The sequence below is a fragment of the Acartia tonsa genome, chromosome 11 (assembly GCF_053477335.1).
Source record: "Acartia tonsa isolate MP-2025a chromosome 11, ASM5347733v1, whole genome shotgun sequence".
Classification (NCBI taxonomy): Eukaryota; Metazoa; Arthropoda; class Copepoda; order Calanoida; family Acartiidae; genus Acartia; species Acartia tonsa.
Genome location: NC_137270.1, coordinates 39,118,125 through 39,133,845, shown reverse-complemented (window position 1 = coordinate 39,133,845; position 15,721 = coordinate 39,118,125). Strand labels below are relative to the sequence as shown.

General features: G+C 31.8%; 1 protein-coding gene across 11 annotated transcripts in view; it reads left to right on the top strand.

The window, feature by feature from the left end:
- The first annotated feature begins 629 nt into the window (after positions 1–629).
- Positions 630–15,721, top strand: part of emb (exportin-1 emb) — a 37,774-nt gene continuing 22,682 nt past the window's right edge. For 10 of the 11 annotated variants that reach the window (XM_080177047.1, XM_080177046.1, XM_080177044.1 and 7 more), the window contains exons 1-11: positions 630–1,289; positions 2,031–2,132; positions 2,919–3,008; positions 8,189–8,296; positions 9,275–9,353; positions 9,705–9,772; positions 10,143–10,274; positions 10,707–10,802; positions 11,233–11,326; positions 11,682–11,717; positions 13,011–13,072. In XM_080177047.1, coding sequence (XP_080033173.1) covers positions 1,191–1,289; positions 2,031–2,132; positions 2,919–3,008; positions 8,189–8,296; positions 9,275–9,353; positions 9,705–9,772; positions 10,143–10,274; positions 10,707–10,802; positions 11,233–11,326; positions 11,682–11,717; positions 13,011–13,072 — 966 coding nt within the window. In that variant the 5' untranslated portion in view covers positions 630–1,190. The remainder of the gene's footprint in view (positions 1,290–2,030; positions 2,133–2,918; positions 3,009–8,188; positions 8,297–9,274; positions 9,354–9,704; positions 9,773–10,142; positions 10,275–10,706; positions 10,803–11,232; positions 11,327–11,681; positions 11,718–13,010; positions 13,073–15,721) is intronic. The other variant, XM_080177048.1, reaches the window with a different exon arrangement.

The window sequence follows — 15,721 nt, the reverse complement described above, 5'->3', positions numbered from 1 at the left end:
TTTTTACAAAATAAAGAATACTATATAATTAAAATATTTCATTATCAAAATTTAACAAGACAAAAAAGGCAGAAGTTCGAACATTCAAACAAAAATTATAGAGTAGCTGCACTGATACAAAATTCTAATATTTTTCTTTTAATTAACATAATAATACAATATTATAAATAATATAATATTAATTATGTATGATGAAAAACACATATTTACCTTTTTACGCACTTTGTTACGCTCCATCAATGAGTATATTTACGATTTACGCAAAAAAATAGCCACTGATTCATCCTTATTGACGGCATGAATGGCCCTGAAACAGCGCATTTGCCGCGGATATTTTTATTGACTCTTATACGGCTATTTCTTTCTTGGAATATTTTTTCCTTTTTACATTAAGATCGCGAATTCGTAAAGTTTCTATGATTAATTTAAAATTAAAGTGCCTAAAAAGGATTTTTCGTTTAAAATACTATAGTTAATTGTAAAATTTGTATGCTACCTTGCCTATGAAAGACGTGAGATTAATTCAACTTTCATTTCCGCGCGAAAATTGGGGAAATGTTGGCGGGGAGAATTTGTCCGTAATAGAATGTCCCAAATAAAATTCTTGTCTCGCAACCTCGCCTCGGTGTGGATACCAAAGGATGAAACTGGATTTTACCGGTTAATGGCCAACACAGACTCAATTACAACGGAAAATAAACACAGACGGTGGTTCGCCGCCGATTCACCGATTTTACGGCCGACCAACCGTCCTTCAATCGGTCCAACCGCCATATTCGTCAATTTAAACATATTTCTGACAAAAATAACGGAGAAAAAAGTGAGTTACAACCGTTAAAAAAGTGATAAGTCCTTTCTTTTTGAGACTGACTAAAAATTACAAGTTGTTCTTGTTATAGCCAGTAACGTTGGAAAAAAGAAAGTTATCTTTTACGTTTATCTTTATCGGATCATAACGATAACGTCTATTTTTATTAGCAGGGCAAAGTGATTCAATAGGTTATTGGTGTTATTTATTTTTAAAACTTCCCTACAAAAATTTGTTTCAAAACAATTTAATAATTAACCTCTTAATTATGTAATTTACTTTTTTGTATTTGTCTCAATCAAGTAAATTTTATGTTAAAATCAAAAAGTCTTAAAGTTTTTTTAATTACATAGGTTTGTTATAGTCGTTTCAGAGATATTGAATGAACCCATTTTCAGGAACAAAAATGTCTACGACCCTCGCCCAAGAGGCCGTAAACAAGCTTCTGGATTTTGACTCCAAACTGGACATAGGCCTCCTTGTAAGTAGTTTTTTTTAGCAATTGAATGACCGCGCGTCAAAGTTTTTTTTGTGATGTATTCCCTAATTTCCCTAAAGCCAAAATAGTAACGTATCGACAAAAGGCTTTAGAACAAGATGTTTTTAGTTATCTGTTAGGTCAAAATAAAAAAAAACCTTTCGATTTTCATCTTTATATGACCCCCTTACCTATTTCTATTGGAAATATACCCTTATAACAGAATTAATCCCTAAATGGTAAATAATCCTTTAACTTAAAATGATTTAATTTATGGTTGATATAATTTTCCAAAAGATAGCTTTATATCAATAAATTTAACTATTTATTGTCCACTTGCTATATGGATTAAATTAAAATACTTCCTTTTTTTTGCCAAAATATGTACATTTTCTAGCAAATAATCTATTCCGATTGTACCTATATTGCTTTCTATTGGCCAATATAAGAAATTGTGGATCTAGACATACTATATTTATTCAGTAATAGGTATTAATATATTTTTTCAGTATGGCTTCGAACCGATTAATATCCGCTGGATTAAAAGCGGTTCTCAGCCATATTGAAATATCATGTATCATATGTCATATTTTATCCAGTTTTCTACGTATAGAAAACAATCATAATATTCAAACCAGTTTTGTTAGCCCTGAGATGCCAAAGGCACGGGCTAATCTTTTAATTTTTCGTTTTAATATCCGCTGAAAGCTGTCAATAATACGATGCGATAAATACCTGTTCTAGGATAATGTTGTTGCCGCAATGTATAAAAGTACTGGGGAAGAACAGAAAATGGCCCAAGAAGTCCTCACAACTTACAAAGAACATCCAAATAGCTGGATGAAGGTAAGAAAATAAATAAAAGAATAGAACAGGGGTGTATATTCTGCACAAGATTCATTTTTTCCCCTGCTGCAATTTTTTTTATTTTTCCCCCCCTCTAGTTTTTTCCAGCAAGGAAGGGGGAAAAATATTTTTAGAACTCTTTAGGTATTTTATTCATATTATTCCCCCTCCCACATTTTCTGTTAGTTTTTTTTCCACCAAGCATCGGAGAAAAATGGCAAAAAATTTAAGTTCTCTTAATTTTTCCATTTCCCCCCCCCCCCCAACCACATATTTTTAGAAGGGTCAAATTTGCAGAATATACACCCTTTGAATAGAATTGATGATATTTTAGACGTTTTTATCGAGAATTTCATGAAGTGATGGCAATCTGAATTCATGAAAGATTAATCCTCAAATCTAGATATGTTTTCGAGAATCCGACATTAATACATACCTTTTTAGTTAAGTTTAATTAACAGAAATCTATTTCTTTAGGTAGGTATTAGCATGGAATCATTGTATATCATAAAAGAAATTGACGTTACAATATTTCAAATTTTTAAAATGCTTGTTTTATTTCTTTAAAAATCCATCGCAACAGCTAAACTCTTTGTTTCTTTTCTGAAATGGTAACTTTATGATCGCAATTTTCACATTTTAAAAAGTTGATTAAAATAACATGATAAAAAAACATGAAGAAATATTACCTAAAATAACCTAAAGGCACATTGTGGAACTATCCTATTATGGGATCATTTATATGTTTTTATTTGAACAAGTATTGATTGTAAATTTTTGTTTTAGGTTGACACAATTTTAGAGTTTTCAAGCAACCAGGAAACCAAATATTATGCCCTTCAGATTTTAGAACAAGTTATAAAAACTCGATGGAAGGTTGGTATTATTTGTTATTATATTAGTTTTAGTAAGTTAAGACCAATTTTTGAATAAATAAGGTCCTTATATCCAATAATAAAATTGGAACGATCAAACAAATTGTTTTTGATCAAGTGAATCAAATAGGAATAGGTATATAAAGATCTCCAAACCAAGTTATGAAGTTTGATGAATTTTGGATTTAAGTTTTAAGTTACTTGCTTGTACCTATAGAAATTTGCTATAAGTAAAATTATTAGGTTGGTTTACAAACATATTAGAAGGTAGTGGGGTTATTTTTTGAGTCATGGACGTCCAAGCTTTTTATTTGAGGGCGTAATCCAATGTATTTTTAAAAATGTTGTGTTGGGTAATTTGGGGTGTTCCAAAGTTTTAGAGGGTAAATACCCTTTACCCTCACCCCTGGACGTCTATGGGCCGGGTTGTATTTTAAGTGCCTTTATCTTTGTGCCTGGTTAATGATATATGAATTCAATGTTTGTAATCTTTTGCTCCATAAGGAAAACTGCATAATTTGCAAGGAATACTTTTGCAATGTTATCAGGGTAAAACAATGGACGACAAATGAATATCCCTTACCTATTTTTTCAGTGTGGTAATCTAACTGGTTGATAATCAATTTTTTCGTTGGGGAGAGTCGATTTTATCCTCCATCCCAGGATTTCAGCAATTTATTCTCATTAAACTAATGTTTTTGTGAAACATATTTAAAAAAAGATATTTCATCTTCCATATCTAAATCTATGCCTCCCTGTCTTGAAGATATTAATTAAGGCCTATCTATTTTTGTAATCAGCAGGCTCAATTTATTTTGGGCCACAAGCCATGGATAGCGACAAGACAACATAAGAAAATCTATTATTAATGTCCCATGATTTTGCAGTCTTATTATGGTATAACTTGCGGTTGCGCCCCTAGCTTCTGAAAAAGAGGGTAGAAAAATAACATAAAATCTTAAATATTATAGTCTAAAACCAGCCTGGGACCTTTGTAGAGCTTACACAAACAAGGAGAACTCAATCAGTTCAGTAGTTATTTAAATCTTAAGCTCCAGACAAAAACATCTTGTTACTTTATATACTAGGTTGTATTTTGACGTAGAAAAGAATACATTTCGTTTAAATAATGTTAGATATTTGGTTAGATAAAAGTTCTTTTTTAATAAGGCAATATTTTTGTTTATATGGAATCAATGTTTATGTCATATAAAATCTTAAAAAATGGCATTTCCTTTCTCGAAATCAAATCTCCTACACAGCTTTATGGAAGGAAGGACGGACAAATTAAGATTTAGAAATCTGCACATAAATTATAGTCTTTAATAATGGATGTAGATTCGTAGAATATGCGTGGATATTGTGACAGGGGAAAATTGTCTTCAGTTTAGCTTGCTAACATGGAACTCATTTATTGGTCAGTTCATTCATCCAGCAGGATGGGAGGGTATATTGTAAAGTGGGGGGAATCGTTATTTTAGCCCACTGCATGTTTTACTTTATTGGAGGGCATGAAAATCAGTTGTAAACTTGTAAGATCTAAGAAATAATATATCCATTTCTTTATATGTAATACCAGCTGAGAAAATTAAGTATATCCTTTGCTAAACGTACTATAAGAGATGGAGAGAATTTTCGCTTCTCAAAAGTAAACTTTTTTGCCACAGATGTTTTATCTATACAATTTGATTACTTTTATGATTAAGAGATAAAAGAATAAGTGAATAGACTTATTTCTTTTATTAAACTTCTTCTAAACTGATGTTTTTATTTCTAAGAAAAGAATAACCACGAGTTATTTTTAGTAGCGAAGCTACTCTATAATTCGAAATGTCCGTCCGTCCGTCCGTCCGTCTGTCCGTCTGTCCGTCCGTCCGTGTAAGACAGAATAGGGGAAACGTGATTTTCTCGGCTCCTATTAAAGATAGACAGCTGAAATTTTTTGACAACATTCCCATTATTAAGGAGCACAATTAACTATAAAACATCAAGGGCGGTCGGACCTCTTTTTAGCAGGTTTTAGGCTATTTTTGTATGTTTCACATTTTTCTCCATTTCTTTAGTGTTTATGGTCCGATTTTCAAAATTTTTTCAGTTATTGATATCAAAATTAAATTTCCTGTCGTTTACAGAAAACAACCATGACGGCCACACTGCCATTTTGCAGGTTTTAGGCTATTTTTGTATTTTTCACATTTCCACCATATCTTCAGTGTTTATGGTCCAATTTTCAAAATTTTTTTAGTTATAGATATGAGGATTAAATTTCCCGTCGTTTAAAGAAAACATCCATGACGGCCAGACTGCCTTTTTGCAGGTTTTAGGCTATTTTTGTATTTATCACATCATTCTCCATATCTTCAGTGTTTATGGTCCGATTTTCAAAATTTTTTCAGTTATAGATATCAAAATTAAATTTCCCGTCGTTTAAAGAAAACAACCATGGCGGTCAGACTGCCTTTTATCAGGTTTTTGGCTATTGTTATATGTTTTACATATTTCCCCATATGTCTGGTGTTTTGGTCCAATTTTCAAACTTTTTTGGGATAAATACACTTTAAATCTACTTTAACGCATTTCCATCCACGATTTTTGTGCTTCGCTACTAATGGATGTTGTCATCCTTGTTATAAATAATAAAAAGAGGTTTATTTTTTAATTACTTAAGTTATACAATATACCTACATCTCAGCGTTTTTTAATGAATATATTTTTGTTACCTAATTGGCTGATTTTGACCTAAATACAGTAAAGTTCGCAAATGTCTAAGATTCAGGGAATATACAACAGAAGATAAATAAATTCTTAAATATAAATTATGCATTTAGTATCTCAAACTTTTATACTTTTAGGGGAGTTTAATGTTTTATATTTTCCAAACTGGAAATGTCCCCACCCTCCTTGTCAATAGTACATAGACAGATAGATGGATAGTACATCCCGTATAAATAGTATAATATAGTACGTGAAACTAGGAAAATAAGTAACCCAAGTGTGGGGGCCCTAATCAATAAAAAATCTGCAAATTTCCAGACATCCTTTCAGACTTAATATTATTTATATATTAGCTTTTGATTTAAAAGAATCAAAACATAAACAAGGATTATTATGTTAATAGGTAGCGCAGCAATAACAAGCAAATGTAAGTGTTGATAAAAATGTATTATTATTATATGAACATTGCCCTAAGTAGTATTCCGTCGATAAAATGAAGATCAAAACTGGTTTAATGTGATAAAGTTTTTGTAGGTATTATATTTAAATTTTGCTATGGTTTGATTTTCAAACTAACATACTTTTACACCAAGGTGCACTAGTTTAAGATTACTCATAATGTACCGCACCTTATCTTCATTATTTTGACGAGAAATTAAAAAATATATAAAAATAATATTACATTCTAATTTATTGCAAGTTGTTTTGTAGCCGGTTTTAACCAAAAATAACACACAAAAAAACAAGGATTACTTCAATACCAAAATGAGTTGATTCCTTATCTGACTCATTTAAAATGATATTTATGGAGTTACTACGTTTTAAAATTACATTAATGTTTTTTTTAAATAATAGAAAGTTTCAAAATACATTCAAATAGTTATCTGTCTATGGATGGACAAACAACCAAACCCCCCCCACCCCCCCAAAAAAAAAACAGAAAAACTTTGCATGAACAATGAATAATCTACTAAATGATTAATTTTGAAATGTCATGTAGTCTATTGAATAAAAGCGTAGGAATAATAAATAAGTGCCATTAATTTTTAATTATTTTTGGTCTACCCTTTTCACCAGGCAGTGAAAGGACATTGGACTTCAGATTATAATGTTTACCAAAGTGTAATTTTGTTTATCATCATTTGGGATTATATTATTTCGTTCATTGTTTTATCCCCTAAAATTTTCTGAAGAATAAAATAGTCTAAATACTCAATTCTTCCATTTTGAAACAAGTTTTTAATCCCTAAGAGTGAGGTAAATTTAGCCTTAGTAAAATGAAACAATTCAGGGATAGGGTAAAGTAAGATAAATTAGTCTTACATATCCACATTCTTTAGTTTGTTTAGTCTAGAAGAAATAGTTGCTTGGTTTCAGAAAATACGATAAACTATATCTGTTAACCAACTTAATACCTTTACTCAGGGATCTAAAGGGATTACATATATTATGGCCGATAAATTGGTGTACATCCCGCCCCCCCCCCCCCCCCCCCAATGTCGTAACACCATATTATCCTAATATAAAAAGATTACAGTCAGTGGTTGAACTGTTTGGATACTTAACATAATGAACCAACTAATCAAAATAAATGAAAATCCCCAAAGTTGTTAAGCCAAGGAATAAGAAAACGTCATTATGAAACTTTGGGCACTTGTGTAATAAACAGCTCAATATCCCCTTCCTCCCTGGCCTTAACCCCTTCTGTTTACAATTCAAAAAAACATTATTACGCCAGAAGATCTAAAAATAATCCACAATTTCAACTATTTGTTTTTAGCAACACACATCCCTAACAGTGAACAAATATAAAATCATTTCACTAGGAAACTTTTCTGTTCATATTTTTGTTGCAATTTCATAACCTGTTCATACCAGTTTGACCCATTATTAGTTTGTAGCTGCTGCTTGGCAAATCTAGATACACAAAGCTTTGATCTACACGAATCTAAATCAATCCAGATTGTACGTTTGTGTTATCTGCTAACGAGTTTTTAAAAAGTATAACTATTGTAATTAGGGATTTTAAGGGATAAGGCAATGTATGAGAAAGTGATCCCTTTCTCCAATTATGTTAAACCAAATTACCCGGTATGTGTGATATTGGTGCAAAAGTTTTGAGTTTGCCCAACCAATATCAAAATTTGGTGGAAGAGCTTCGCTTGTAAAAAGAGTACTTTGAAGTTTGCTATGAAATATTAATGTATTTATTGAATTAAAGTTTTCTTTTATAAGAATATCAAAAACATAAGGTCAAAGTTTAAGAAACTTTTAAATTATCGCATATTTTAAAAATATTCTATGATTTTGAAAACAGTTAATTTGTTTTTTAACCAATTGACGAGAAATTTACTCTATGATTTATAGATCAAAGTTCAAGCATTTTTAGTCAACTAGCAATTATGGGTACAGAAAAAATACTTTAATTGAATGCTTTTTTTGAATAACGTATTTTTTTCTTTTCAGGTTTTACCCCGAAATCAATGCGAGGGTATAAAGAAGTACATAGTGAGCCTGATTATTAAAACCTCCTCGAGTCCTTCGTCGCTGGAGAAAGAAAGAACCTACCTTCAGGAACGGATAATTGACTAACTTATTTTATTTTGGGTTCGCTGGTTGTCGGGGAAAGTTGGTGGGTTTAAGTTGCGTCCAAACATAGTCATAATTTAAGACATTAATTATGAAGAAACTATAGACAATAAAAAAAGTAATTTTATACCGTTTTATTGTTGGTTGGTTGACTGTAAAAATTTTGCTGGTTTTATTTTCTGTTCTTTGATTCTCAAAACTAAGAGAAAGTTTGTCCATGTAAAGGACATATATTCAGCCAATTTAATCAATTTTAAATGATTAAATTCGCTGAAAATCTGTCCACGGTAGATTCCAAGAAATTTCGCAATTTACATTTCCAACATTTTTCAATTGCAAACGTTAATAAAAATTAAACAACAAAGTATTTTGTTTGTAGATAAAGGAAAAATATGTCCAATGGTAGCTAAGCAAAAATAGTGAAATTATTAGTTTATCAACGACAACTAGTAATTTAGCTTAAAGTGCCTTGTTGAGCACAGAAACCCACCTCCCATATTTTGAACTTAATTTAAAATGGGGGAGGGAGGGGGGGAGATTAGTTTTTTGCTTGAATGCTTCCTAAAATCAGGTTAGGTTTATTTATTTCGGGTACTGGGCAGCTCTTCAGGGTTAGGGTACCGCAGGAATAGGTCCTGCAGGCTTAGGGCCCCCCGCACTGCCAGTGGTTAGAAATATGAAAAAAGCTACCCCAAATAAGGGAAGTTGAGTTCAGTGCTCGAAATGAACTTTAACGGAAAGAAAAACTTAACTATTTTATTATTGGAAGGGGTTGTGGCACCAGCAAAGATATTATTTTGCTTAAACAGTTTACCACTATACAAATAAACAAAAATACATTATTTTCTTTATACTTAGTGACGCATTTTATTATTAATTTTGTCTTATTAATGATCAGTGTAATAGTAATGGGGGAATTGGTGTAAAAATATGTTAAAGTTAATTATCCTTGAATTATGATAGAAACTGAACATGATTCTTGTATTAATATTGAAACGGGAATGGCCGCACAACTGGGAATCCTTCATACCTGATATCATAGGTAAGTACAAGTGTGTGTGTGCAGACAAACAGACAGACAAACATTCTTTTACTTTATTTTAAAGATTTCTGGTTTCGTTAAATCAAAAGCTTGGTTGTTACCTAACTATTAATATTAATATCATCATCCATGATAGAAATTAAGTAGTAAGAATTTATATATCTCCGTTGACGTTAAGTTTTTGTTAACCTCCTAGTTGTCCATTTTTTTCATGGCCTAGACTTAACTATCGAAGCCGCTGAACTTGAAACGATTACAGTATCTCCTTCATATAAAACTATATTCAGAAGCCAGTAAGAACAGTGAATCTTTGTGCCAGAATAACATGAACATAACTATATTGATATTCAGGTGCCAGTAAGACCAGTGAATCTTTGTGCCAGAATAACATGAACATCCTCAAGCTTCTGTCAGAGGAGGTTAGTTATATTAATAGCCACCAAATTACATACGTACCATGCATCATTGCATATCCTACCTGTTCATGACACAGAGTACCATCTTGAGCACCGTAACCCCCCTTAACCTTATTTTAAAATGAATTGAAAATAAGTATTAGGTTTATTGGGCAATAGGTTTAGGTGGCCTCGCAGGTTAGGGCCCCACACAGGGGTTAGGTATAGGGGAAAACTAACCACCTATCCGATTATTTTCAGTTTATTTTAAAAATAATGGGCGGAGGGTTATTGTGCTTAACCGTCCAATTGTGTTAAAGAACCCATAACGGGGGGGGGGGGGGGTGTTCTGTTTACTGGAATTTATTTGAGAGAAAGTACTTTTAATTTTCAGGTATTTGACTTCTCTAGCGGTCAGATGACCCAGACCAAGGCGAAGCACCTTAAGGACAGCATGTGCCAACAGTTTGGGGACGTATTCACCCTCTGTCAGAATGTTATGGAGAATAGCAATAATGCTGCCTTGGTAAGTAATTCGTTCTTGTTATTTTTGCTTATCTATAGCTGTTTCACGTCCTTGTATATTTTAACCTTTGAAAACATACCATAAGAACAAAAACTTACTTCGAAATATTTGTAGATATTCAGTTGCAAAACTGTAAAATACAGGATACTGTTTTAAGGACACACTATAATAATATTATAGAGATGCTTCGCTTATATTATTGTAATTTGTCCAAAACAGATATATAGGATAATTATATAACATAAAAAATTGTCAGAAAGTTAAAAATCAACATGATTTAATTGAATTCTGGTAAAGTTTTCATGCATCATGCAAAGTTTGAAATCGATAGGTCAAATTTAACATGTCTACTTTCACCTAAAGAGCTAACCGTTACGGACCTAATTATAGAAAAGCTTTGCTTTTATAAAGCCTTTAATTTTGTTTGTTTAGGTTGGTGCGACACTGGATACCTTGCTCAAGTTCTTGAACTGGATTCCTTTTGGTTACATTTTCGAAACTAAACTCATTGAAACACTTATCGTCAAGGAATTTCATACAAAATATTTATTGTAAAGGTTGCGTGATTAATTTTGTTTAATTGCAACAAAGCTACCTCTTCAATAGTGCGTCTTATAAGATATATTACAAAAATATCCTTATCAAGGAGGGAGTGGACATTGGGCTGTTTTTTACACTAAACCCAAAAGTGTTATATTAACGTTTTCTTATTCGTGGCTCAACAACAATGGGGATTTTTATTGAACTTTGATTGGTTGTTTCATATAGTTGAGTATCCAAACGTTCTAACCATTCAGTGTAATATACAGAAGGGGTAGATTTTTTATTATTGGAGATGTGCATCAATAAATCTGCTATTGGCTTATCCCTGTAGATTCCTGTATCCTTATTCGGAACTTATCCTTTATTTTTAGATCTTGTTGTATCTTAAGTTAATATTTTGTATGCAACATTATAGTTCTTAACTGTTGTAATGTTCCGTAATGTTACTCTGAAATGTCTGACTGAAATCTCGGGTGTAACCGTCACTCATTATGATGAAAAGTTTGTAGGTAAGTGGTAGAGCAGCTACGCTACTATTAGTATAGTTTTTGTCTGTACGTCCTAGTGTGTGTGGCCTTGCTAATAGACGCTTTAGATTAAAAATATTAAGAAATATCTATTACACCTTAAGCTTTCTTTTGCTGATTGTTTTTGTTATTTATTTGTTTGTGTGTTTTCCCTTGCTACCTACACTTTATCAAATTCTTGATACTTAATCTTTATATAAAAATAAGTTGATAAGCTTATTAAAGAAACAAGTACATTATTAAGACGTTTTATTAATTAATTTTAAGCTTTATATTTTTTTATATGCATGCAAGAAATATTGTAAAAGGTTTCGTGCCAGATTAATTCACTTTTCAGGGTACAAGGTGGAATTTGCTAGACACGGGGCCGCCTGTAAGTTTAACTATTCAGGGACAAGGGATGTCGTGGTATCTGGAGAAGAGAACTATTTATACCACACAAATATAATTCTTCTCATTTTTAAAGAAAATGTAATATGAAGATCCAAGTACATCCAAGCTCTTCATTTTGGGATATAAATAATACCAATAAAGAGGGTTGGGGGGGGGGGGGGAGGGGTGCGAACAAAGTCCCCCCCCCCCCTCCACCTTAAAATATTGGAATGTCACCCCTTAAATCTAGAGTTTATTGGAGAGGGGGGGGGGGTCAACCATAGTATTCCCTCCCCCAAACTTGGACGTCCTTGAAGGGATCACTTATTAATCGTATAAATATTAATTTTTGTTTTAAATATTTCCATATAAAATGCAAGCATACCTTCTTCAGATACCACATACTAAAAGTCCCTGGAAGTGTTTCATTACGTAGGTAGATTTATCTTACAAGATATTACAGAGTCATAGTTTTAATAATCTAACTAAAGATTAGAAGAATCGAAATTTTTAAAGTAAACAACAATAAATAACTTTACCCTCTAACTATTCATCCAGTCAATAAAACATTCTATTTGCAAAAATTACAGCCTTTTTGTATTTTGATTGGAGGAAAAGTTGAAGACCAACTAATGATTATTCAATTAAAAAAGCTGAGTAACTTTAAATCCATATTTATTGTTGAATTAAGTTTTTTTTTAAATCAAAACTCAATTAAAGTTACTAAAACGTACACGTTTCTGCGTATGTCTGCTTTTTCTGCACGAAAAGTTAAAATTAATTTGTTACCCTAGTGAAAACTACTGTATATTACAATTTTCATGTATGATTTTTTGTAATTTTTCTTTTTGGAAGTTAGGCTTGAATGATTTTACAAAAGATAATGATAGACTGATGGATATAGAATTTACTTAGATATTATGACGGGGGAAAAGGTCTCAATTTTGGTTTCTAAAGTGGAACTCCTTTATTGTACAGTCCGTTTATGCAATAGGAGGGTAGGGGATAACGTTATTTTAGCCCGCTTCGAGCTTCACTTCAATAGATAACATGAAATCTGATGTAACGTCCAAGTAATATATCTATTGTTAGAATTATACTAACTTTTGCTTCTGAAGCGAAGCTACTCTAAAATTAGACCATTTATGTATATTTTGTTAACTTGATTTTTCACTTTTAAAGAAATATTTTCTTAACTACGATCGGTTTCTTATTATAATTAAATATAATTATCCAAAATCTTGATTATTAATATTATTAAAAACCAATGAACTTGTAATGTGATTATTTTCAGCCATGTTCAATGAAGCCCTAAAACAGCTAGAGACAATGCTGCCCGCAAATACAAATATTAAGGTAAGCCCCGCTCTTTCTTGTTGCCTTCTCCTTCTCCTTGTTTTTTTTTATTATTTTGTACAAACTCCTGTTGAAACTATAGAGTTGAAATACTTCCCTATTGAGAATTTTACCTCCATGCTAAATCTGTCTTTCTTGTGCTTTGGCATGGAGGTTATCACTTTTTTACTATATATGTAATTTTTAAATACATGTTAAGTTAGATATTTTTTCCAATAAACCTTAATCTTCATTTTCTAAAATAGAAAAGAAAGTTTGAACTAACTAATGTTAGTATAAAATGTCCTTAAAACCGAAAGAACTTCTTTGATGATAGCCAAAATTACGGACAGATGGACAAAGGAAATTATAGTGCAGACTCGCTACTAAAAAAATTTTCAAGGCCCATTTAACTTCAACAGATTTTAACTGGTTAGTTCTAAGAAAAATCATGATTCTTTATGCACAATTTATAATATGTTCGCGAAAAACCATCAAATGAATTATCATGCTAATGCAGCATTTAGGTACATACAATGTGATTTTGGTGATTTCTATGCAATTCTGAAAGCTTTTAAAATAGATCGATCCACTAATAATAGTTTAGATTATCCTCAACTAAAAGTAACATGATCTCTGTCTCTGTCTGTTTGTACCAAAGGATCTCGCTAAACGCTGAACCGACAGGGTTCTCCTTTAACAGTGTAGCTTTTCATAGTTTCTGGGCAGGTTTATAGCCATTTTGGGGAAGGGTACCATTACCCTTTCAAGAGAAATTGCCAAATAAAACAAAATATATTAATAGCGGCCTTTTTGGTAAATAGCTAATCTTAACATAGATTGAAATACTTGCCGCTGGAGGCCTTTAGTGGCATTGCCGCTAGTTTAAAGAGAAAGAAACAAGGTTTTACTGTAGAATGGGAAAATTCAAAAGTTCTCTTCAATCCAAAGGGATAAGTCAATGGGAATTACCCCCTTCTTTATTTTTTGCCATTTTGTTATTGATGCCTGCCAAGAGAAAAGAAAATTGTTTATTGATTTATACTTATAGAAACTTTTTTTTCCCAATGGGAGCTGTAAATAATCAACCCCCCCCCCCCTTTTTCTGTAAAATTTCTGTTATTCACTTGGAAAAAACCGAAATATTTCTCTAAAAAACTCCATTTGGATCCTTTGACTTTCCCCCCTCCAAAAAAATTTAAAATATTTTTCTTCTAGAAAATCAAACCCACCATGCTAGGAGGAACCATAACACTATGTGCCCAGACATTGCAAAAACTCGAAGATTCAAAAAAATGCAATTTTAGATATTGACCATTTTTATAGTTTAAGGTTAATCTTTGTCATATTTGAGAAGGATTCCCAAAGCAAGAGGTGAAAATATCAATTAATTATGATTTTACAGCCTTTAGAAGTAGCCTACCTAGATATTTAGGATTTTGTAATAAAGCCTGACTATTGAAATTACATTTTGTATGCAAACTTTAAATTATCGTCAAACTACCAAAAATTGAGCTACAGTAATATATTATACCTTTTTTTAAAAGCTTATTGAATATACTATACGATTTTAAATTAATTTTTATACGTTTACTTCTAAAACTTATGAAAAAATTGATGTCAAAGCATTCCCCCCTAAAGAAGCAGGAATTATAATATTTTGTCATGATACTCTCAACTTCAAATAGTTTGATCTTTTTTCAGCTAACGAGGCCGCATATCAGACCTTTACACATGTTTAACCAAGGCACTCAGTGAATGAATCCCGTTGGTTTCACTGGCGGCCTCGTCAGCTGAAATCTTTTTTTCGCATTTTTGTAGGTGCGGTCGGACCCATTTTATAGCAATTTTTACATAATAAAGACGAATTGAAATAACTTTACAAATCATTTATCGTGATATTTATAGTTCTCAATGCAATTTTTTTTTATACAATTCCTTATTCTTATTGCTTAAAGTCTCTAAAGGATATCTTTGCCCCCCCCTCCCCCACCCCTGGAGGGTGGGGGGAGACCACCCATGCACACCCCTAGGAATATTTATTTAAGCTATGTTATCGAACCTGTTGCTTCTAATCAATTAACATTGTTTTTAAATCAAATGAATATCATCTTAAATGTTTCAATTTGATAAAACTAAAACCTATTCCACTCCGTATACACGCTCTAAAGAAATAAAAGAGTTAAGCAAACTTGTAAAGAAACTAAATGATTTAAACCAATTTGTTAATAAATGTATATTATACATACATAGAGCCTATGAGTATGAAGGCCTAGGGATCTAAAAGAATAAGACAATGGCCGATAAATTAAGGTACATTACCAATAATGATACACAAACTTACCTTTTTTGTAAATTACAATTAGTGGTTGAAAAGTTAAGACACTCCACTTAAAAAACAAACAAGAAAATGTTATTATAAAACTTTGGAGACTAGAGTGATCAACAGCCCAATGTCCCATTCCTTCCTGATAAAGGCCCTATTGCAGACAATCAATCCTTTGATTGCAAGGCCTTTGGATTAAAGTTTTTAGTGCTTTTGGGGTGATTTGTGATGTATTCGCTTTTATTTTTAAAACAAGGATTGTTTTGTCTATAAGTAGCGCAGCAATAACAGATCAATTTTTTAATAAAAAAATTACAGTAAATTATTTTACAAAATGTTATTAA